The following is a 25643-nucleotide window of genomic DNA, read 5'->3' on the forward strand; positions in this document are numbered from 1 at the left end:
GAAATGACAGTCCATCATTAAGACATGAAGGTAAATCAATCTGGGACATTTCAAGTCATTTGAAAGTTTCTTCAAGTGCAGTCGCAAAAACCATCAAGCGTTATGATGAAACAGTCTCTCATGACCACCGCCACAGGAAAGGAAGACCCAGAGTTACCTCTGCTGCAGAGGATAAGTTCATTAGAGTTAACTTCACCTCAGATTGCAGCCCAAATAAATACTTCAAAGTTCAAGTAACAGACACATCTGAAAATCACCTGTTCAGAGGAGACTGCGTGAATTAGGCCTTCACGAAGATTTACCACTACTAAAGGACACCAATAATATGAAGAAGAGACTTGCTTGGGCCAAGAAACACACACAATGGACAGTAAACTGGTGGAAATCTGTACTTTGGTCTGATGAGTTACAATTTGAGATATTTGGTTGTAACCGCCGTGTCTTTGTGAGATGCAGAGTAGGTGAACGGATGATCTCCACATGTGTGGTTCCCACCGTGAAGCATTTAGGAGGTGCTGTGGGGGTGTTTTGCTGGTGACGCTGATTTATTTCGAATTCAAGGCACACTTAACCAGCATGGCTACCACAGCATTATGCAGCAATACGCCATCCCATCTGGTTTGGGCTTAGTGGGACTATCATTTGTTTTTCAACAGGACAATGACCCAAAACATCTCCAGGCTATGTACGGGCTATTTGACCAAGAAGGGCCCTGGTCTACCCAATCGACCGACCTCAACCCAATTGAGATGGTTTGGGATGAGCTGGATCGCAGAGTGAAGAAAAAGCAGTCAACAAATGCTCAGCATATGTGGGAACTCCTTCAAGATAGTTGGAAAAGCATTCCTAAATGATAGATAACTATCTGCTGCCTGCATCCTCACTATTGTATTAAGTTAATAGCACTATTTATCCATTATCACTCTGTCAGGAACTGCAGAGAAAATCCAATATAGGAGAGCCTACTGTCCTAGAGTTTAGGAGGAACTGCATGAAGGGTATTTCAAACATCCTAAAGAAAATGCAGGACAAGAGCCCCCTGAAATACCCCACCAGGAGACAGATGGCGGGTTTGGACCCCACTCTCATGTATTCTGACCCAGACTGGAGCGAGGGAAGGATGAGCAGTCTTGTCCAGAAAATTCTGGAAAATGTTTTGTTCCCGATTATTACCAAATGTATACACAATTATAACTTATATAAGTGAAAGAAGCCTATCTGATGTAATATAATGACACATTTTCACTTATTTCCTTTAATCTGTTTTGTTTCAGGTGACGTGATTACCCAACTGTTTGGGAACTTCCTATCCCGAGGCCAAAAGTGAGAACTTCCTCTCTTTCCGGCCCACAGAGACGAGGCTGGATGTGTTCCTGCATGGCTTCCCATGGGCAAGCAACCATCGAGAGGCATCTCCATCAAGAAGGAGGTGGAAACCTGTAACATGCAGGAAGGCCCAGTCATCACCCAGAGACTGGTGTGTGATTATGTCATTGGGGGTGTCAAGGTCCCACTCACCAAGGTCAAAATACAGAGCACACCTGGACCAGGAGAAGAGGAAGAATGAAAGTGCTCTACAAGGTCAGAAGAAAAAGGCTGCAGAGGACCACAGATTTTTTAAGTAACCTTTATTTATCTAGGCAAGTAAATTAAGAACAATTCTCATTTTCAATGACAGCCTACCAGGGAACAGGGGGTTAACAGCCTTGTTTAGGGGCAGAACAACAACAGATGTTTACCATGTCAGCTTGGGGATTCGATTCAGCAACCTTTCAGTTACTGGCCCAACACTCTAACCACTAGGTTACCTGCCAGCCCAAAGATGAGATGGAAAAAAATAACTCTGCTGAAGGTATGACAGCCTGGAGAAGAATGCGGACAAATTTGCAGAGCAAGCAGAGTGCAAATCCGGCACCTTGATGGATCAGCTCATCACCAGGTCCAACACACTCAGGAGGAGATAATGTGTGAATTAGACAGAGTTGGAGAGTAAGGCCACAGAACTAAGACACATGCCATGATAAAAGAGAGAAAGAGGAGGGCAAGTCAGTGAGGCCCTATGTTTTTTCCCTTCATTTTGAGTGTGAAATTGAGTGTGAAATTACAGTTGTCCCAGGACTGGTCAGTGGATTGGCACCAGCAATTGTTTATGTTTGTTTTATATGCAGCTAACATTGCACTGTTGGTTATAGTGTAACACGGTACATTAAATGTTTCCATGCTAATAAACACATTTGGACATAATGTCCCTAAACTTAAGTAATTTATGTCCTTCAGTTCTTTTTGCAGAGGTTTTTTTTGTCACGAAATTGGTCCAAAGTACACTCAAAAAGGCAATAGTTCTGAACTGGACTTGATTTCATTTTTGTTTTAATTATTAACATTTTGTTAATTATCTTTTAAACTTCCATTGGTTAATCTATTGCTCAGTAATCACTTGGCTCCTGTAAAAATTATTTCTGGATTTTTTTCTCATTTTGTCTGTCATAATTGAAATGTACCTATGATGAAAATTACAGGCCTCTCTCATCTTTTTAAGTGGGAGAACTTGCACAATTGGTGGCTGACTAAATACTTTTTTGTCCCACTGTACCTCATACCCCTGTACATCGACTTGGTACTGGTACTCCCTGTATATACTGTAGCTATGTTATTTTGACTCGTTATTGTTACTCTTTATTCATTTTGTATTTATTCCTCGTGTCACTATTTCAATGTTGTTGTTTTTTATATTGAACTCTGCATTAGACCCAAGCCAACCCCTGTACTCGGTCTTGGAGCTACTCCCCTTTGGGCGCAGGTATAGGGCACCCCTCAGCAGCAAAAACAGAACTAGACAATATTTTCTGCCAGGTGTGAAATCCCTCTTAAATAACTCGGGCTAATGTTCCTATTGACTCAGTAAGGCCAGCAGGCTAGTCTTTAAAAAATAATGTTTTATTGGTATGTAACTGTTATGAAAGTTATATTATCAATTTTGTTTTGTATTTAAACGCCACTTTAAGCGTGTACATGACACTGCAACAAAACTTCCCCATGGGGCAATAAAGTAAGTAAGTATTGTTGGAAAATTACCAGTAAGTAAGTATTTCAGTGTTAGTTTACAAAGCATGTGACAAATTACATTTCATTTGATTTGCTCATTTGAGACCCCTCTTTTAAAGTCACTGATATCTCTTCTTCTGGCCATGGTAGCCCAAATAATGGCAAACTGGGAATTTATATACATGACAATAAGCAAGATGGGATGTTAATTGCTTAATTAACTCAGGAACCACACCTGTGTGGAAGCAGCTGCTTTCAACATATTTTGTTTCCCTCATTTACACAAGTATTTCCTTTGTTTTGGAAGTTACCCGTGTGTATGAAAATACCCTCAAATAAAAGGTGACATTCTGTAGTTAAATCCAAAATGATGGAGTATAGAGCCATGTTTAAAATATGTAGCTTCACTGTCCAAATAAATCTGGAGGAGAGTTTATGTGTCTCAATTAACACATTATTGAACTGCAGCTATTACTAAATAGAGGGCATTTCATTTTAACCGAATGCTGAGCAACACTGAATAAGAATGAACAGAACAGCTCATCCATTCATCCTGTGGCTGTGCTATTAATTTAGTCATCTCGGCCCCGGAGTGCTTTACTGTTCCAGGAACCCTACTCGCATTACATCAACTGTTCTGTTTGTATACTCTGGGGACTCACTAGTGACATACTTAAGTGATAATGCCCGAGAAGCCGGTGTTTGGAGGATATATTGGCACGGGTGTTGTTAGGCCTGAGACGAAGTCGAGGGCCGCCAAACCGTGCCAATATATCCTCCAAACACCACCTTTGAGGGCATTATCACTTTGTTACAACGGGTTACCAACATATTCAAATAATGATTGACAGATGGTCCTTAAAAACATTATTTTGATGAATTAATTCATACTATTTCATCCTTCCAGAAGATATAGTCCCGAAACAAATCTAGGGTTGCAAAGCCGGCTGGTTGTTCGTTCTATTTGTTCGGTTGCCAGAGACGCGACCTAGTCGTTCAGTCTTTTTGTTCTGTATCTATGGACGCGACTTAGTTGTTCATTCAAAATGTTCCATTGCCATTCTGGCTGGCAATGTTCTTATCCCTTGCTAGCCAACTACGGCTAACTTACAGTCACGTCAAACAGTGCAGACAGAATAACAACAGTAGCTGCATTTGTTTTCTAGTGACATTTATTTGGATACATCCATAACAATGAGCTAATGAGGCACGATTTCACCTGGCATAGAAAATGTGCTCTCTCATTAGGACAGTGTTGTTCAGAGGAGCTAGCCAACAACACAGCTAACACAATGAATTCAAACTGAAGCTGGAAAGACTGCAAACCAACTGCACATGTTTCGTTTGACATTTTTTCAATTTACATTTCTTTGTATATATCCATAAAAATGATGCCAGCTGATTCATGATTTCGACTGACTGAGAAACACTGCCTGCTTCTCTCTCTCATCCCGACTCCCGACCCCTACATGTGCAGTACTATGGGACACTTGGAGATCGAATTTGAATATTGAAACAATGTTACAAATGTCGGAGAGCCAGACAACAAAGTTTATACAAATCTCCGCTGTTGAAAACAAAATGTTTTCTGAAAGAAATGTGAGATAATGTCTTGATGCTTTTTATAGTGGAGATCAAGTTTATAACTTGATCTCAGCCTGCCTAGGCTGGTGAAACAGTGGATTGCGCAGTCAGATGGAACAAAGTACATAGGCATTTTAACATCATAGATTTAGCAGGTGGTAACTTGTGAAATAGACACCGGCTGGAATGCGCTTTCAACCAATCAGCATTCAGGATTAGACCCACCTGTTGTATAATGAATAATATCAACTAAGAGACACCCTGGCCGATTCCAGATCATATCTGTTGTTTGCAGTCCTGCAAAGGGAATAAGCATACCACTTTTTTACAAGGTGTTATAGAGAACAAGCCACATTTATAAGGCTATCTAGCCTTTCCAATTTCCATAAGCATTGTTTTTAGCTTTGAGTTTTTGTTACTCGGCCTTAGGTTCTCTTTTCAGAACTCTGGACAGTTCCCTGCAACATTATTCTGTCTACTCTCTGGTTTACGTAAATTAGTTTTCAGAACCACCGACGGCTCTCCAAGTCAGTCAGAATCCAAAAGTCCTTATTACCTGGCATTACCATTTTAATATACACTGAGTATACAAAACATTAAGAACACCTGCTCTTTCTATGACATCGACTGACTAGGTGAGTCCAGGTGAAAGCTATGATCCCTTATTGATGTCACTTGTTAAAGCCACTTCAATCAGAGTAGATGACGGGGAGGAGACAGGTTAAAGGACTTTTAAGCCTTGAGACAAGTGAGACATGGATGTGTATGTGTGCCATTCAGAGGGTGAATGGGATAAGACAATCGAAGTGCCCTTGAACAGGGTATGGTTGTAGGTGCCATGTGCACCGGTTTGTGTCAAGAACTGCAGCGCTGCTGGATTTTTCAACCTCAACAGCTTCCCTTGTGTATCAAGAATGGTCCACCATGCAACTCAAGGTGTTCCTAATGTTTGGTATACTCCATGTATTAGCACAAAAGCTTTAGTTAAATCAAGACTTTTACCTGAAAAAACACTTGGAATCTTGGACAAAAAACTTTTCACAGTGCGGATAGGAATTCCATTCTTCTCATCCTGCATGCGTGCTATTACGTCCTCCATCTGGAAGAAATGAGAGAATACATTAGTTAAGATAACATAGGATTATTATTGTCTGGAGGAGAGACTGAGGAAAGAGGCTGAAGTGAGGGAGTGGTGGTGTCTTACTGAGTTCTGAATGGCCTCTGTGACACAGATCTGAGTTGGATATTTGCAGCAGAGACCCTTCTCTTATCAATGTCAGTCTATGTTATTGGATTAGTGCTAATCTTACAGCAAAGTTTCTGCCTAATGTTTCCCCATCCCGCGTGTCTTAAAACAAACAGGACAGAACTAAATGTCACATCTCAGGTACATTTAAAAGGGCACTGTGATGAATAAAATCACACCTTTGAGCTAAAACCTAAAAGAAATGTGACATCAAATCAAAGTTTATTTGTCATGTGCGCCGAATACAACAGGTGTAGACCTTACAATGAAATGCTTACTTACAGGCTCTAATCAACAGTGCAATTTGTAAGTTAAAAAAAGGTATTAGATAAGTAAAGAAATAAAAACAGTTAAAAAAGACAGTGAAAAATAACAGTAGCGAGGCAATATACAGCACCGGTTAGTCAAGCTGATTGAGGTAGTATGTACATGTAGGCATAGTTAATGTGACTATGCATATATGATAAACAGAGATTAGCAGTAGCGTAAAAGAGGGGTTGGCGGGTGGTGGGTGGTGGGACACAATGCAGATAGTCCGGGTAGCCAATGTGCAGCGGCACCGGTTGGTCGGGCTAATTGAGGTAGTATGTACATGAATATATAGTTAAAGTGACTACACATATATGATAAACAGAGAATAGCAGCAGAGTAAAAGAGGGGTTGGGAGGGAGGCACACAAGGCAAATAGTCCGGGTAGCCATTTGATTACCTGTTCAGGAGTCTTATGGCTTGGGGGTAAAAACTGTTGAGAAGCCTTTTGGTCCTAGACTTGGAACTCCGGTACCACTTGCCATGCGGTAAAAGAAAGAACAGTATATGACTGGGGGTGGCTGGGGTCTTTGACAATTTGTATGGCCTTCCTCTGATACCGCCTGGTTGTAGAGGTCCTGGATGGCAGGCAGCTTAGCCCCAGTGATGTACTGGGCCATACGCACTACCCTCTGTAGTGCCTTGCGGTCGGAGGCCGAGCAGTTGCCGTACCAGGCAGTGATGCAACCAGTCAGGATGCTCTCGATGATGCATCTGTAGAACCTTTTGAGGATCTGAGGACCCATGCCAAATCTTTTTAGTTTCCTGAGGTAGAATAGGCTTTGTCGTGCCCTCTTCACAACTGTCTTGGTGTGTTTGGACATGACAACCTGGCTCAAAACATGTCACAGAAAGACAGATCTGCATTACAACTCTCCAGGACAGGAGCACTGCTCTGCACCATGGCTCAGCTGCCCTGGCAGATGGCCCTATTTCCAGGAACAGACAGGACGGAGTGGAGCAGAGCGTGGCCTGTATTTGTCTGCCTTCAAGGATGGATGCCAAGAGATATCTCAAACCAGCCCTGTGGCATGAATAAATACATGCTAACAATGTGACACACACACAATGCAAGGCCTGCTTCTCTCTTTCTGCTACATAGACTACAATGCACTGCCCATATACTGTATCATATTGGATAGTAATTGGGAACCATTAAGGTTTATTGGTTAGTGTTGGTTACAAAAGCTAATTTTCTATCCTTCATTTTGCTAATCTGACTGGCTTCCCTGTGCCTCATCAACTTTCGCCCTAAGTCTGTACAATATCTTGACAACTACACTAATATCTTGACAACTACATTTTATTCTGGCAGCTGTGCTCTGGAAGGGATTGTGTAGGCAACATAACCATAAAACTGTTTTCTAGCCTGAGTTAAAAAAAAATTATCTGACCAGGCAAGTCAGTTAAGAACAAATTCTTATTTTCAATGACGGCCTAGGAGTGACGGCCCCTGTTCAGGGACAGAACGAAAGATTTGTACCTTGTCAGCTAGGGGGTTTGAACTTGCAACTTTCCGGTTACTAGTCCAACACTCTAACTACTAGGCTACCCTGCCGCCCCAGAAGTTACATGGCCCCTGAAGTTGCCATGTAAGTCTCAGTTACCGTTACCTAAGCACTGGATCTTTGTACCATAGAGTCTAAAATAGAGGTACTTACTTACTGCAAAATGTTGTTCAATCATCAGATCTGTTGTATTTCATTTAAGATCTTAAATGAAGGTCAGGATTTTATTTTTTTGTTCTAATGGACTATTTGGATGTCCTAAGAATTTGCTGACGAGAACATGTAATTGTAAATGCTAGATACAGTACCATAGCAATTTAGGATGTACCAATGTATCAACTGAAATATATTGAATATGGAACAGTGGAGAGCAGACTCCACTGTAATCAATAATAATCAACTATAGATAAGTAAACAATTCAAAAAAATTGAATCAATTAAATATTTTTAGAAAATGGGACCAGCATCTTACAAAAAGAGTTTGCCCTATTTCAAGTACACTGAAGCCAAAACCTATCGAGTAATTGGTTTGTAATGGACTGATAGAACACAGACATAGAACATAAAGAGCTGTAGGTAGTGTATGGGGTTACAGAGATGCCTATCTAACATGAGATCAGATTTATAATTATGTATGTCCTCCCCACTTAACAGGTGAAATTGGTGCCAGACAGAGGATTGAGAGCCGTGCTGGACAGCTCTCATCAGATCATTTTGAGCAGTCTAACAAAGCACTGTCACTTTGACAAACAGATATCCTTAGGTCAAAGACAGCCACTTCCAGTATTCACATTGCCAATAGATCAGCCATAGCTAAATGACATCTGGCAGATTGACATCACATTGGCTGACACTTTTTAGAACTAAGTTACGTAATTCACTGAGCTAACCAGCAGGATAACAGAGTGATAATCGAGACTTCGCACTGTCTCTCCCTCCCACTCAGTGTAAAATACCATCAGCCTGAATATTTTGGATTTAAGATATTCATGCGTGTACATGTCATGAAGAAGAAGTGTTTGTCTCTTACGCAGACTATAACTAGACCCTGCTGGGTATGTTTTCTGAACAGTGGTTTATTAAATATTGTAACGTCTGCTTCCAACTCACACCCTCAAACACGTAGAACCCATGAACACAGCTCACTTTCCAGCCCACTTTCCAGATCACACTCTCAAACACCTAGATCCCCTGAACGCAGCTCACTCTCCAGATCCCAATCACCTGAATTCTAATATCCTGTTCACACGCCTGTGTTATTATCACACACTATTTAGTTCAGTTCTTTGCACCCGATCACTGTGAGGCATTGTTTGTTTTGTACCACACGTCGTTCAGAGCTCTGATTTACTCCTCCCGTGTATGATAGTTTTTTCCTGCCTCACTAACGGCGCCTTTTGCCTATTCCCTGCCTGTACTTAGTCAGATTTCCTGTTGCCTACCTATTGTCTGTTCTCCCGGACTACGTTACTAGCCTTTTCCCTGCTTGTACTGTTGCCCTTTTGGAACCGTTGTGTATGACCTTCTGCCTGCCCCTGAACCCAGCTACCTGCCTCCTCCTATGGTCCTTTTCAAATAACACCTGATGTGCCCTGCGCTTGAAACCAGCTCTCTGTCTCCCCGTGTGTTCATTGCAGAATACCTCACCAAAAATGACAGATGGATTCAGCGGAGCTGCAGCTACGTCTGGCCCGACAGGAGGAACGTATCGATGAACTCTGCGACCTCCTTCGCCAGTTCATTCCTGCTTCACCGATATCAAGTGCCACAGCCTCCTCTCGTTCATCTCCCCCTATATCCATGCCTAATAAATGCAACGTCTCCCCATGGAAATATAAAGGATTTCTCATGCAGTGTAACCTGTACATTGACCATCACCCCGCTGACTTCACCTCTGACAAACACAGGGTGGACTTCGTCATCTCCATACTCACAGGCAAAGCTCTGGATTGGGTCACAGCCCTGTAGGCCACCCAAAGTTCTGATCTGTCCTCTGAATCACGTTTCCACGCCCTCTTCAATGAGGTGTTCGACCATTCAGTTCCAGGTCGTCACACCGGGGACCTGTTATGTAAGCTGTGACAGGGCCGTTGCTTCACCACTGAGTATGCCCTTGAGTTCCGTACCATGGCAGCCAGCAGTGGATGGAGTGAACCAGCTCTCAATACAGTCTACCGGAGGGGTCTTAATCGGGAGTTGCAAACAGAAATGGCATGCAGAGGAGATTTAACAGACCTAAACCAATACATTCGGATGTCCATATTCTTTAGCAACCTACTGGTGGACCGCAGATCTATACAGTTGCCCATGGCCTGCGAGGCTTCCACGTCCTTCTCTCTTCCACCACGGTCCAATAGCCCCGAACCCATGCAACTTGACCACGCCCCTCTCATGCCTGCCGAGAGACACTGGAGGTTACGTGAACCTGTGCCTCTATTGTGGAGAGAGCTGTCCGATTCGCCCCCACGAAGGGGTGACCACAACCCCTCCACTTCCGCCGGGGTAAGCACCTCTACGTTTTTGAACATTACCAAAAGGCAGTTTGGGATCCTGGCTCTTCTTTCTGCTAATGAGGTCACTCAGTTTGTGGACGGACTAGTGGACTCGGGGGCTGCGGGAAATTTCATTCACGAACAATTCGCACAACAGTTAAGGGTCAAATAAATCCCTGTTAATCCTCACTTTAGGATTAATGCGCTGGACGGACAACCTCTCGGAACTGGTCTTGTGACTCGCATAACCGACAGTATAACCCTTCAGATTGGTCTCCTTCACTCTGAGGTCATTCGGTTAATGGTGTTGTCTTCACCTAAAGAACCCCTCATCCTCAGTCACCCCTGGCTAAGCCTTGACAACCCTGCCATCTCCTGGCGGGCAAAGGGGAACTGCTGTCATGGTCTCCCGCCTGTTTCAAGAACTGCTTCAGTCTACCCTGTTGAGCCACCTATAGAAGGATCGGGGTCTGCCATTCCAACCCACATCCCACCTGTATATGCCCAGTTTCTGAGTGTCTTCAGCATGAAAGGCGTCTATTCTGCCCTCATCGCCTATAGGACTGCGTGATCGACCTTCCTGGGGCATCGCCGCCTAAGGGTTGGATCTACCCCTTGTCCATCCCAGAGAATGAGGCTATGGACACATATATAGAAGAGGCTCTCGACATGGGATTCATCCATTCATCCACGTCTCCGGCTGCATCCAGTTATTTTTTGTAAAAAAAAAAAGGATGGTAGTCTCCGTCCCTGCATAGATTACCGACCCCTCAATAAAGGAACTACAACGGTTCACCAACTACTACTGCCGGTTCATCCAAAACTGCAGCAGCACAACCGCTCCTCTTTCAGCTCTCACCAGTCAAAACACCCGTACCCTCCAATTGACCGACGCCGCCCTTACTGCATTTGAGACCTCGAAATGCCTCGTAACCTCTGCACCCATCCTTAGGCAACCAGATCCTACCCTTCCTTTTGTTCTGGACGTGGATGCAACCGAGGTCGGCGTGGGAGCGGTTCCCTCTCAGCGGTTTGGGACACCTCCCAAATTACACCCATGTGCCTTCTTTTCCAAGAAACTGTCACCCGCTGAGAGGAACTATGATGTTGGGAACCCGAGAGCTCCTCACCATTAGGTTGGCTATCGAAGAGTGGCGCCACTGGTTAGAGGGAGCTCATCACCCATTCCTTGTCCTTACCGACCACCGCAATTTGGAGTACTTAAAAAGTGCTAAGAGGCTCAACCCCAGACATGCTTGCTGTGCACTCTTCACCCGCTTCACCTTCACCGTCACCAATCTGTCTGGCAAGAAAAATGTGAAAACGTATTCCTTATCCCGTCTATTTCACCCCCCTTCCTCTAACCCAGCTCCTGAGCCCATTCTGCCTCCGGCTTGTGTCATGGGACCCATACAGTGGGATATCCGTCCAAGAGGCCCTATGCCGTCCAAGAGGCCCTATGCCACGACCCAGCACCTCCTGACACCCCTACCGGTAAGCTTGAGCCTTTCCCTACACCACACAGACCATCGTCTCACATCGCCATGGATTTCCTCACGGATCTGCCCTGACTATTCGGGCTTCACAACTATTTGAATTGTAGTGGACCGGTTTTCCAAGATGTGCAGACTCGTCCCCCTTCCGCATCTATCTAATGCATGAAATTGGCCGAGTGCATGTTCCAACATGTGTTTCGTCTGTATGGGATCCCGAAAGACATCGTTTCGGAGACCCCAGTTCGTCTCCAGGGTGTGGTGAGCCTTCCTTGACCTATCCTCCGAATACCATCCTCAAACCAATGGGCAGACGGAACGCCTGAATCAGGAAATAGGGAAGTACCTTCGCCAACACTACACCCACCAACCACATGAGTGGCGTCGCTATCTAGCCTGGGCCGAATACGCACAGAACTCCCTGGTGCAAACCTCACTCCATCTCAGTGTGTCCTCGGATACCCCCTGCGTTCCGATGGGAGACAGAGCCCGGAACTGTGCCTGCCGTCGATGAGTGGTTTCGACGGAACGAGCAGGTTTGGGAGACCATACATTGGCACCTCCATCAAGTTTCCCTCTCCCAGAAATGGTTCGCTGACCGGCGTCGCCAACCTACTCCACTCTTCCACCCTGGGCAATGTGTGTGGCTCTCTACCCGGGACATCCGGCTTCGTGACCCCTGCAAAAAGTTCAGTCCTCGGTTCATTGGTCCCTTCAAAATAAAATACAGCATCAATCATGTCACCTACTGTCTCCAGTTGGCCCGCCATTACCGGATCTCCTCATCCTTCCATTGTGTCCCTTCTCAAGCCTGTGAGGTACAGCCCTCCATCCTCCTGTGGTGCACACCTCCATTTGACGTCGGTGGCTTATTCTGTCCAAGCCCTCCTTGACTCCAAGTGTCTGGGTGGTTGCATCCACTACCTGGTGGATTGGGAGGGGTATGGACCTGAAGAATGGTCCTGGGTCCCTGCCCAGGACATCCTTGACCCAGCCATGAATGAACCTTGCTTTCCATCGTAACCGTCCTGACCGCCCAGCTCCACGCCCACGAAGGAAGGCCCCCTGCTCAGCTTCCTAGGCTATCAATACTGTAACGTCTGCTTCCAACTCACACCCTCAAACACGTAGATCCCCTGAACGCAGCTCACTTTCCAGCTCACACTCTCAAACACCTAGATCCCCTGATATCTACCTATTGCCTGATCTCCCGGACTACGTTACTAGCCTTTTCCCTGCTTATACTGTTGGCCTTTTGGACCCCCTGTGTATGACCTTCTGCCTGCCCCTGGACCCAGCTACCTGCCTCCTCCTGTGGTCCTTTTCAATAAACACCTGCTTGTGCCCTGCGCTTGAAACCAGCTCTCTGTCTCCCCTCGTGTTCATTACAAACATGACTAAACACAAGTCTGCAAATATGGCATGACCATATTCTTCTTACTGCTTCTTACTCTGCATCTAAGTGCTTCATACATCTATCTACTCACTTGAACTGCTTGCTACCCGGAAAAAGACAGAGAAAGGAAGGAATAATACATTCTAAGAAATATTGATCCAATTCCATTATGAATGTCTAATAAGCAGTTCAAGTCTGTTTGTGGTTTACACAGAAAATAAAGCCCTAGCAGCAGGCCCACTGTAATGAAATGAAAAGCTCCTCCATTATTCTCCTACTCTGTGATAGATGATTGTCCAACTGCAATGCTGAAACACAGGTGGGTGAATGGAATTATCCAGCTGCTGTTATCTGAGTACACAAAGCGTATAGAATTTCACACAGCTAGAGACCCCACAAACACTCCACACAGAGACCGACACCTTACACACTATAGAAAAGCAACATTTTGGAGTAGCACACAGTACACCACACATTATGGAGCACACAGGCAGATTTCATGCAGATTTGAGTGAGAGTTGGTCATGTACACTTCTTCTTCCCGTAGCATTTTTAAATCATCCACTGCAATCAGAAACAGAGGATTGTTCATAATACTTTGGCAAAACGTGTGATGTTATAATTTAGAACACAGTATGTTGACAAGCAATAGTAAACACAATGTTGAACAGTGTGATGCATTTGCGTATTGACTCGTTCCAAAAACAATTCTCACCATAGGGCAGAGATCATCAACTAGATTCAGCCGTGGGCCGATTTTTTTCTTGAGCGGATGGTCAGAGGGCCGGAACATGATAACAAATAAATTTGTAGACTGCAAATTGTCCACAAGAAGCCGAACCAGATATAATATTTGACTAAAACATTATAATTTCAAACCTTGCTGACATTTTTATACGGTCACATATATCTCTCTCTATTATGCGTGGGAATACTTTGAAACATACTTTCAAATTAAAATCACTTTCTGGTGTTTTTACAGATGTTAATGTCCCAAACATGTAAGAAACAAATAAAACAAGTCGTTTTTTTTTTGTTCAGAACAGCTGTGGGGCCCACGGGCTACCAGTTGGGTGACCCTGCCTTACGGAGAGATGAGAAAGTCACGCCTTCACTGGCAAAACAGGACATAGGCTTGTTTGTGATCCTCATTCAAATGAACAGGCCATATGAATAGATCTAAAGAATAGAGTTAAATTTGAATAGATCAAATATCTGATATGGTGGCTATATCAGCTAAATCCATCCAAGACTGTGCCCTTTTAAATAAACATTCAAGCTCATATAGTGTAAAATATATGGAGAAATTCATTATTAATTTACTAGCAAGTGTTAAAGAGGTGTTTTAATACTTTAAGCAGTCTTCATGAAAATCATGCAATATTAGCCTGTTTGGTTTTCATAAAATACCTTTCTATTCATCAAAATGTAAGTCAATCTGTCCCCCACATTTTAACCAAGCAACCATTCTCTCCTCATTTTAACAGGATAATTCACTATCAAACATATCAGGCTTGAAGCTGTCCTTCTGAGATAACAGTCAGACAGTGGTATGAGCTCACCGTTTTGGGGAGAGACATGATATCAAACCCCAAATTATGGATTATATAAACTCAGCAAAAAAAATAATCGTCCCTTTTTCAGGACCCTGTCTTTCAAAGATAATTTGTAAAAATCCAAATAACTTCACAGATCTTCATTGTAAAGGGTTTAAACACTGTTTCTCATGCTTGTTCAATGAACCATAAACAATTAATGAACATGCACCTGTGGAACGGTCGTTAAGACACTAACAGCTTACAGACGGAAGGCAATTAAGGTCACAGTTATGAAAACTTAGGACACTAAAGAGGCCTTTCTACTGACTAAAAAACACCAAAACAAAGATGCCCAGCGTCCCTGCTCATCTGCGTGAAAATGCCTAAGGCATACTGCAAGGAGGCATGAGGACTGCAGATGTGGCCAGGACAATAAATTGCAAGGTCCGCACTGTGAAACGCCTAAGACAGTGCTACAGGGAGACAAGACAGAGAGCTGATTGTCCTCGCAGTGGCAGACCACGTGTAACAACACCTGCACAGGATCGGTACATCCGAACATCACACCTGCGGGACAGGTACAGGACGGCAACAACAACTGCCTGAGTTACACCAGGAACACACAATCCCTCCGTCAGTGCTCAGACTGTCTGCAATAGGCTGGGAGAGGCTGGACTGAGAGCTTTAGGCCTGTTGTAAGGCAGGTCCTCACCAGACATCACCGGCAACAATGTCGCCTATGTGCACAAGTCCACTGTCGCTGGACCAGACAGGACTGGAAAAAAGAGCTCTTTGATGAGTCGTTCAAAAGTTTAGGGTCACTTAGAAATGTCCTTGTTTTTTAAAGAAAAAAACATTTTTCGTTCAATAAAATGACATCAAATTGATCAGAAATACAGTGCAGACATTGTTAATGTTGTAAATTACAATTGCAGCTGGAAATGGCAGATTTTTTTATGGAATATCTACATAGGCGTATAGAGACCCATTATCAGCAACCATCACTCCTGTGTTCCAATGGCACGTTGTGTTAGCCAATCCAAGTTAATAATTTCAAAAGACGAATTGATCATTAGAAAGCCCTTTTGCAATGATGTTAGTACAGCTGAAAACTGTTAAAGAAGCAATAAAACTGGCCTTCTTCAGACTAGTTGAGTATCTGGAGCAGCAGCATTTGCGGATTTGATTACAGGCTCAAAATGCACCGAAAAAATAACTTTCTTCTGAAACTCGTCAGTCTATTCTTGTTCTGAGAAATAATGGCTATTCCATGCCAAGAAACTGAAGATCTGGTGTACTACTCCCTTCACAGAACGGAGCAAACCGGCTCTAACCAGAATAGAACTAGAAGTGGGAGGCCCCGGTGCACAACTGAGCAAGAGGACAAGTACATTAGAGCATCTAGTTTGAGAAACAGATCCTCACAAGTCCTCAACTGGCTGCTTCATTAAAAAGTACCAGCAAAACACCTGTCTCAACGTCAACATTGAAGAGGCAACTCCGGGATGCTGGCCTTCTAGGCAGAGTTGCAAAGAAAAAGCCATATCTCAGACTGGCCAATAAAAAGAAAAGATTAAGATGGGCAAAAGCGCACAGACACTGGACAGAGGAACTCCTATACACTTCTTGATAAACTCAGTGACCGTCTCGGTGAACACGTCCATATTATTCTCAGAAGCTACCCAGAACATATCCCAGTCCACGTGATCAAACCAATCTTAAAGTGTGGGTTCCGATTGGTCAGACCAGCGTTAAATAGTCCTTTACACGTGTGCTTCCTGTTTGAGTTTCTGCTTATAGGAAGGGAGGATCAAAATGGAGTCGTGGTCAGATTTGCAGAAAGGAGGGCGAGGGAGGGCCTTGTATTAGAGTAACAATGGTGCAGTGTTAAATTAACATATACACTATCCATAAAAAAGTATGTGGACACACCTTCAAATTAGTGAATTTGGCTATTTCAGCCACACCCGTTGCTGACAGGTGTATTAAATCGAGCACACAGCCATGCAATCTCCATAGACAAACATTGGCAGTAGAATGGCCTTACTGAAGAGCTCAGTGACTTTCAATGTGGGACCGTCATAGGATGCCACCTTTCTAACAAGTCCGTTTGTCAAATGTCTGACCTGCTATTGTGAAGTGGAAATGTCTAGGAGCAGCAACAGCTCAGCTGCGAAGTGGTAAGCCAGACAAGCTCACAGAACGGGACCACAGAGTGCTGATGGGCGTAGCGTGTAAAAATCATCTGTCCTCAGTTGCACCACTCACTACCCAGTTCCAAACAAGCCTAAGATCACCATACGCAATGCCAATCATCAGCTGGAAAGATGTAAAGCTCACCGCCATTGGACTCTGGATCAGTGGAAACACATACTCTGGAGTGATGAATCACGCTTCACCATCTGGCAGTCCGACGGACAAATCTGGGTTTGGTGGATGCCAGGAGAATGCTACCTGCTCCAATGCATGCCAACTGTAAAGTTTGGTGGAGGAGGAATAATGGTATGGGGCTGTTTTTCATGATTCGGACTAGGGATGAATTGGAACGCCGACTGCAAGCCAGACCTCACATCAGTGCCAACCTCACTAATGCTCGTGGCTGAATGGAAGCAACTCCCCGCAGCAATGTTCCAAGATCTAGTGGAAAGCCTTCTCAGAAGAGTGGAGGCTGTTATAGTAGCAAAGGGGGGACCAACTACATATTAATGCCCATAATTATGGAATGAGATGTTCGAGCAAGTGTCCACATAGTTTTGGTATTGTAGTGTAGTACCTTCCAAACCATAAGGCAAAGCAATTCAGTGGAGCATCCATTCATTGAAAGTCTCCTCTTGCTAAATAATCTTTCCTTTCTTTCTTTTCTTTTTTTGTCTAATTTTGTAACGCTCCCTCATTGGACACAACATTTCCCTTCTGGCCGAGAAATAATTACATTTTAACTGACAACTTGAACTCACACAACATCCTGAAAAGTTGGTATAAAATGTGCAACAGGGTGAGAGAGCTAGAAACATTTAGCTGCACATGCCACAATAAACAATAACCTTTGATTTTGATTTGAAAGTTCTACCCCAGTTCACAGTTAATAATATATTATTGTGATTTCTACGAGGGTTTTGACAGATGGCATTCTCACTTTCTGTATTCCATTTAGCTTGTGCTCCAGATGGTTGCCGACAGACTGACACCAACGTTCCTATTTGGCTTTGAAGCTTTCCCAGACGTATCACTGATGATCTGTTGGCAACTTTAACTGATCTAATCAAACACAGTGTATTTGCCATGCTAAAGTAAATTGAGATGAGAGAATAATATGAAAGTAATGCTGGGTTATTTTTTATGTGAGTAGAGGTATAGATAGATAGATGTTAGTTGTTAGAGATTGTTCACCCTCCACCTCAGCCAATCACCCATCTCTTTGAATTGTCAAACCAGTGTATTTTCATCAACGGCAAGCATTTGGAACATGTTGCCCCCATTTTCACATCTCTCCTACGTATGAGCTTTCAGAGAGACACAGAGGAGAGAGAGAGAGAGAGAGAGAGAGAGAGAGAGAGAGAGGAGACTCCCTGGGGCTAACAAAGCTCACAAGATGTGGTTGCTCTAACCCGGAGTCCAGAGGGAATAAGCCAAATGTCTGGATACCTACAGGGAAAGGTTGAATTTCCCCCCCCCCCCCCCCCCCCAGGGAATTCCATGTATTGGAAGCTGAACTGTGTCGCATGGATGAGAGGTAAGCCTGCTGCCTGGAAAAACAGCAGCATTTATCCTCATTTGACATTTTTTGGGGTTAACACAGTTCACAGGCGAGATACACTGCCTTCAGAAAGTATTCATACCCCTTGACTTATTCCACATTTTGTTGTGTTACAGCCTGAATTCAAAATGTATTAAATACTTTTTTTAATCGGCCATCTACACACAATACCCCATAATGACAAAGTAAAAAAGAATTTAAACATTTTTGGGCAAATATATTGAAAATTAAATACAGAACATGTAATTTACATAAGTATTCACACCCCTGAGTTAATACATGTTTGGCAATAATTATAGCTGTGAGTCTTTCTGGGTAAGTATCAAAGAGCTTTGCACACCTGGATTGTACAATATTTGCCCATTATTATTTTCAAAATTCTTCAAACTTGCTAGACAACCATAGAGTTTAAACCAGATTTAAGTCAAAACTGTAATTCGGCCACTCAGGAACATTTACTGTCTTCTTGGTAAGCAACTCCAGTGTAGATTTGGCCTTGTGTTTTAGGTTATTGTCCTGCCGAAAGGTGAATTCATCTCCCAGTGTCTGGTGAAAAGCATACTGAACCAGGTTTTCTTTTAGATTTTGCCTGTGCTTAGCTCCATTCCATTTATTTTTTATCCTGAAAAACTACCCAGTCCTTAACGATTACAAGCATACCCATAACATGATGCAGTCACCACTATGCTTGAAAATATGAACTGTTGGCACAAAAGCCATGACAGGGAGACATAGTGGTGGTAACGCGCATCAAGCAGTTGCTCCCGACGCCAATTGGGTACACTGCAGTACCCACCGAGAGGCTCTTGCTGCCAAGGGAATGCCTGACAGTTTCAAAGACATTTTGGACACTACAGTGAAAATGGTTAACTTTGTCAAAGCAATGCCCCTGAACTGTCATGTATTTTCTGCACTATGCAATATGGGCAGTGACCATGTAATGCTTTTACAACATACAGTATTGACACATTTTTTTTTAAATTGAGAGACGAGCTTAAAGTTTTCTTTACTGACCATAATTTTCACTTGTCTCACCGCTTGCATGATGACGAGTTTCTCACACGATTGGCCTATCTGGGTGATGTTTTTTCTTGTCTGAATGATCTGAATCTAGGATTACAGGGACTCTCCGCAACTATTTTCAAATTGTGGGACAAAATTGAGGCTATGATTAAGAAGTTGGAGCTCTTCTCTGGACAACACACAGATAGGCTAAGATTGTAAGATTTTTTTGTGTGCAAATGAACTCAAGCTTACGGACAATGTCAAATGTGATATAGTCAAGCACCTGAGTGAGCTGGGTGCACAATTACGCAGGTACTTTCCCGAAACAGATGACACAAACAACTGGATTCATTATCCCTTTCATGCCCTGCTTTCAGTCCACTTACCGATATCTGAACGAGAGCCTCATCGAAATTGTAACAAGCGGTTCTGTGAAAATGTAATTAAATCAGAAGCCACTGTCAAATTTCTGGATCTGGATTGGGCTGCGACTCAAGATATTTTCAGATTTGATTTTTTAATTAATTAGTTAAAATTTCAAAAAACATTAGTCCACTTTGACACTATGTGGTATTGTGTGTAGGCCAGTGATAAAAAAAGACATTCAATACATTTTACATTCAGGATGTAACACAACAAAATGTGGAAAAAGTCAAGGGGTGTGAATACGTTCTGAAGGCATTATATGTCTGACAGGAGTTTTATGCCAGTCAGCTTTCTCATCTCTTTGCTGGTTTATTTCCACCTACCATTCTCATACACCTCCCTAGATAGAGGCTCACTCAGATTGCAGTCATATATATCATCGCTGTTGGATAAAAACGTATTATCTTCAAAACATACATTTTTTAGAAAATGCCATATTTTTTTTTACCAAAAACAAAACAAAAATTGTCTGACAACAACAATATGCTGCTGTCTCTGATTCTATCGCTGATATCTCTCTGCAGTTAGCACAGACTTGGCAGTGGTATATCATGGCTCTGCGGTTTCTCTTACTGACACTACTAATTCAGTTACGGTCCCAATACTCAATTTTGCTGATTCTAATACCGTTATTGTAACCATAGTCATTGCTTCTATAGCCAAGTATGCCTTTACAACCACTGTTTAGAACTCCAATGCTGTCTCTATTGTTTTCTGTTGTTCTTCATACGCTGTCATACATTATTGCGTCTAGGTTCAGTGTTGTTGTTTTCTATTGTTTGGCTTGCTGTCTGTATAATGCCTCTAGCTGGGTCTGTGCTCTCTGTTATTGTTTCTACTGTTTGGATGGCTATCTCCCTGGTTGATGGTGGGATAGAGATCCTGGGGAAAGGCCTATCTCTCTCGCTGTGTTTCTTAGTGGGCGGACGGTGGGCGAAATGACTAAGCCAAGGTTGGTCGTGTGCTGGAACAGATTCTACCGAGTGCATATATCGCTGCCCACCTACTGTGGTTTAATCACTCAAACAGCCTGCTGAAAATGTAAAAATAAAGTACAAATAAAAGCTGCACATTTTTGGGATCCAGGCAACATTTTCTGCAGTGACTAATTAAGCTGGCTGATTTGCACTGTTGAAGAATCAGCCACAGGAGTTAATGATGATTAAGAAATCCGAGAAAAGGAAAATACATACTTTGACCATGTTTATAAGGGTATTTACAAAACAAATATAAACCCTGGCCTATCCTGTAAATGTATTTTATATTATTGCTGCTACTGTACGTGTTCATCTATAATGTATTCTATGAGCGCACAATCAATTCATCAAAAGCAGTTTTATAATGATGTAGCAGCATGGGGCATTTGCTATGTACAGTGCATTCGGATAGTATTCAGACCCAATTTACTTTTTCCACATTTTGTTAAGTTACAGTATATTAACTTTCAAAGTTTACCTGTAAACTACCAGCATTTTGGTAACTTTCAAGGATTTCATGGTATTTTATCTCCAGCGAATCTTACGGGGATCGGGACATGGTCGGGTGTCTGCAATATATCCCTGGCCTCCGACTCATTGAAGAAGAACTCCTCGTCCAATCTGAGGTGAGTAATCCCAGTTCTGATGTCTAGAAACTCTTTTCGTTCATAAGAGACGGTAGCAGCAACATTATGTACGAAACAAGTTACGAACAACAAACAAAATAGCATGATTGGTTGAGAGCCGATAAGACGGCAGCCCTACCCTCCGGCGCTAGGAGTCTGTAATTATCTATGGAAAGGAAAAAATCATCAAATATAATTTATTTTAGAAAATGAATGACAAAGCTGTAAAACATTATCCTAAATATAAACCATCAATTTAGTGAATACCATTGGTGTTTAATATGAGGGTTTCAGCATGGATTATCCTTAGTATATTTGTTTGCATACTTTTATTTATTCTCCTATGTCAATATGTCTTTGTTGTAAATGTTTTGGCACCAAACTGGTGGCAGTAGTGAAGAAAGGTCAATAGTTGGAAGAGTTAAAGTGTTAATTGAAAAGAATGCCATTGTTGATTAGATGCCTTTTTCATTAATAAGCCTATTTTCTCTTGAACCATATGGTCTATCCAATAGAAACTCATGGACAATATGGAAACATAAAAATGAAAACTATATATGAATACATTTTTTTACAAGTTATTCAAGTATAAATTACTAAAATGACCATAGATTGCCCTAGATTACCTGTTTATTATCAAAATTACAGAAAATAATATTAACTTTGGTAAATTACTGGTAGGTTTGGGGGAGGGCGGGTGGGGGTCATCAAACCCAGCTTAGAGATTCAGAGATGGTTGCATTTTAACAGTTGCTGATAATTTGAAACGAGGAAATGTAACACAGCAGTGGGTTTTAATGAATAGCCAGCTAGCAATGAGGAATCGGCCCAGAATTGGGTGTCGAACTCAGCCTGGAATCAAAATGAATGACTGCCCAGAATCGGCCCAAGTACATCGGGCCGTTTCCATCTACCGGAATTCAGCCGACTTTGCCGGCATCTTACCAGAATCCCCCAGAATTACCCGATTTAGTCATTTTAAATATTACTATTATACATTTTATAAATTTTATAAATACAAATTATACTCATCCACAAAAACAAAAAACATTTTGTGTCGGAGGAAACTCCATACACCTGGTGACCATGTCAGTGTGTATGCGCCTAGCCCGCCACAGGAGTCGCTACAGCACGATGGCACAAGGACATCCCGGCCGACCAAACCCTCCCTTAACATGGACGATGCTGGGCCAATTGTGGGTCGCCTCATGGGTCTCCCGGTCGCGGCTGGCACGGGTCTCAAACCAGCATCTGTAGCAACGCAGTTTGCACTGCGATGCAGTGTCTTAGAACGCTGCGCCTTAGGTTCTAGCCACAAAGTTTTTCATGCTTATCAATTGCTTTGCACAAAGTATCAAAATACTAAAATACTACACAGGACTATTAAATCATTTTATTTAAATGTTGATTGTATCTTTTGATCACAGAAACAATGAGGAAAATATGGAAAAATAAATAAATAATGAAATGTTAATTACATAAAGCAGCCCATGTAATCATCTGCCAGAGAGTAGCCCCAATCAGCTCGAACCCCAAGTAATACATTTGGGCCAGATAACTCACATCGGAATCGGCCCGAGCTCAATCCCCGCATCCTAGTAATAAGTAATACTTCCGAAGACGGTCCAGACTCAGGCCACGTGATGTCGGCCGAGTCTGACTCTCAGCCGAGTGTCCCAACTCTCAGCCGGAATCGGCCCAGATCCACTGTGCTAGCTGTGTATGGCTTCACCCAAATTGGGGCAAGTGCGTAACTACAGTCTAAATAGTCTGGGTATAGATGTGAAGAGTCTTATCTGTGAACACCAGCCATGTTTACTGAGACAAAACACAGACAAGGATGGAGAAGGAGGGAAGTAGTAGAGGAAAACAGAGGTGCATTGGGATTGGAGGGAGGATGGCTCCTATTTTTAGATCCTAATAACATGAGAGAGAGAGAGAGAGAGAGAGAGAGAGAGAGAGAGAGAGAGAGAGAGAGAGGAGCATCTCTAGCCCAGCCAAGCACCTCCTTGACACGTGCAACAGACGCTCGGGAATGCGCTGTCTCCTGAATACCAATAAGTTGGAAGCAGCTGGATCCCGATTGGCATTCCGGGCCACATCCCTGTCTCTGGAGAGAGAGACGGGACTGAGAGTCAGATTGGACAGACACTCAGCCATGAATGTTATACCGACAGGCAAAATAATGCACAAACTGTGAAGCAAATGTATAGAGATCATAAGCTTTTTGATACATACTATTGATACATCTACACTGAGGATACAAAACATTAAGAACACCTGCTCATTCCATGACATAGACTAACCAGGTGAATCCAGGTGAAAGCTGTGATCCCTTATTGATGTCACTTGTTAAATCCACTTCAATCAAACTGTAGGTATGAATCACGCTTCACCATCTGGCAGTCCGACGGATTAATCTGAGTTTGGCAGATACCAGGAGAGCGCTACCTGCCCCAATATATAGTGCAAACTGTAAAGTTTGGTGGAGGAGGGATACTAGTCTGGGGCTGTTTTCATGGTTCGGGCTAGGCCCCTTTGTTCCAGTGAAGGGAAATCTTAACGCTACAGCATACAATGACATTCTAGACGATTCTGTGCTTCCGACTTTGTGGCAACAGTTTGGGGAAGGCCGTTTCCTGTTTCAGCATGACAATGCCCCCATGCACAATCCGAGGTCCGTACAGAAATGGTTTGTCGAGATTGGTGTGGAAGAACTTGACTGGCCTGCACAGAGCCCTGACCTCAACACCATCAAACATCTTTGGAATGAATTGGAACACCATCTACGAGGCAGGCCTAATTGCCCAACATCAGTGCCCGACCTCACTAATGCTCTTGTGGCAGAATGGAAGCAAGTCCCCGCAGCAATGTTCCAACATCAAGTGGAAAGCCTTCCCAGAAGAGTGGAAGCTGTTATAGCAGCAAAGGGGTGACCAATTCCATATTAATGCCGATGGACCCCAGTTAGCTGTTGAAATTGGTGTCGGGTAATGGGAATCCTAATAAATCAAATAAATTTCAATCAAAATGCCCATGATTGTGGAATGAGATGTTCGACGAGCAGGTGTTCACATACTTTTGGTCATGTAGTGTACGTATACATATATATATACAGCTCTATAAAAAATGTAGAGACCACTGCAAAATTATCTGTTTATCTGGTTTGATTATTTATAGGTATGTGTTTGGGGAAAATTTAAAATTTAGTTTTATTCTTTAAACTACTGACAACATTTCACCCAAATTCCAAATAAAAATATTGTCATATAGAGCATTTATTTGCAGAAAATTACAGCTTGTTAAAATAACAAAAAATATGCAGTGTTATTTGACCTCAAATAATGAAAAAAAAAAAAATTCAAAATGAACACACACACACAAAATCTGACACATTCCTCACTCCCTCAGTTACCAGGGATCTGTCGGACATCCTGTTGGAATGCTATCCATCAGTAACCCCAGTGGAGCGTGGAGCAGAGTGAAAAAGCACAACTTTCCCAGACACTAGTATTGTCCACTGGAATGTCACTTTCCAATCAGTAGATAACCAAGACAAGGAGACTGAAACACTCTGTGAGACAAATAATGACAAGACATGTCACATGGAAGAATGACTTGCATTTTCCTATGGTGGTTCCATTTTGTGAAATCTTGAAAACTTCCTATAGCATTCCTGCAACTGTTTAACCATCCTGAATGGAGACCCTGTCATTAGCTTCAGGAGAATTTCCAGGGATGTATACAGAGTTGCACACTACCATCTACTTTAACTAGGGAGGCTGTAATTAATTGCACCATGTTAACTGAATGAAAATAGAAATGATTTTGATTACAATTATAATGGTTCATTTTTAACAGAGTTGTACATTAATTTCATCACATTGCAAGTATGATTGCATCTTCAAACTTATTCAGAAATGTACTTGCATGATTTGAGTACCTAATGTAGACTGGAGACTGAAAATCCCTACATAAATGAAAGTTTATCAAAGTAGTTTGCTTTTGTAGTAACAATATTGTCATCATTATCAATATCAAAACCATGGTATATATACGGAAACGAAACACAAATAATATTACAGGAAGACATTCTCTGGGTGAACAGAGACAAAGCAGAGAGCTTGGATGGAGAATGGGTAGTTGAGGTGAGCTAGGGCTGCCAAACTGAACTAATGGCATGAAGCTGTGAGCTGGGTTGCAAGTGCTGTGACCGCTGGCCCATGAATAATGTGACTTTC

General features: G+C 42.7%; 1 protein-coding gene across 2 annotated transcripts in view; it reads right to left on the reverse strand.

Annotated features, from left to right (window-relative positions):
* The window catches only part of LOC139381170 (regulator of G-protein signaling 7-like), a 113537-nt gene that overhangs the window by 43019 nt on the left and 44875 nt on the right, over window positions 1–25643 (reverse strand). The window contains exons 3-4 of one of the 2 annotated variants that reach the window (XM_071124554.1): window positions 5632–5728; window positions 4855–4926 (exon numbers count right to left, since the gene is read on the reverse strand). In XM_071124554.1, the coding sequence (XP_070980655.1) occupies window positions 4855–4926; window positions 5632–5728 (169 nt within the window). The remainder of the gene's footprint in view (window positions 1–4854; window positions 4927–5631; window positions 5729–25643) is intronic. The other variant, XM_071124555.1, reaches the window with a different exon arrangement.

This window comes from Oncorhynchus clarkii, chromosome 23 (genome assembly GCF_045791955.1).
Source record: "Oncorhynchus clarkii lewisi isolate Uvic-CL-2024 chromosome 23, UVic_Ocla_1.0, whole genome shotgun sequence".
NCBI classification, from domain to species: domain Eukaryota; kingdom Metazoa; phylum Chordata; class Actinopteri; order Salmoniformes; family Salmonidae; genus Oncorhynchus; species Oncorhynchus clarkii.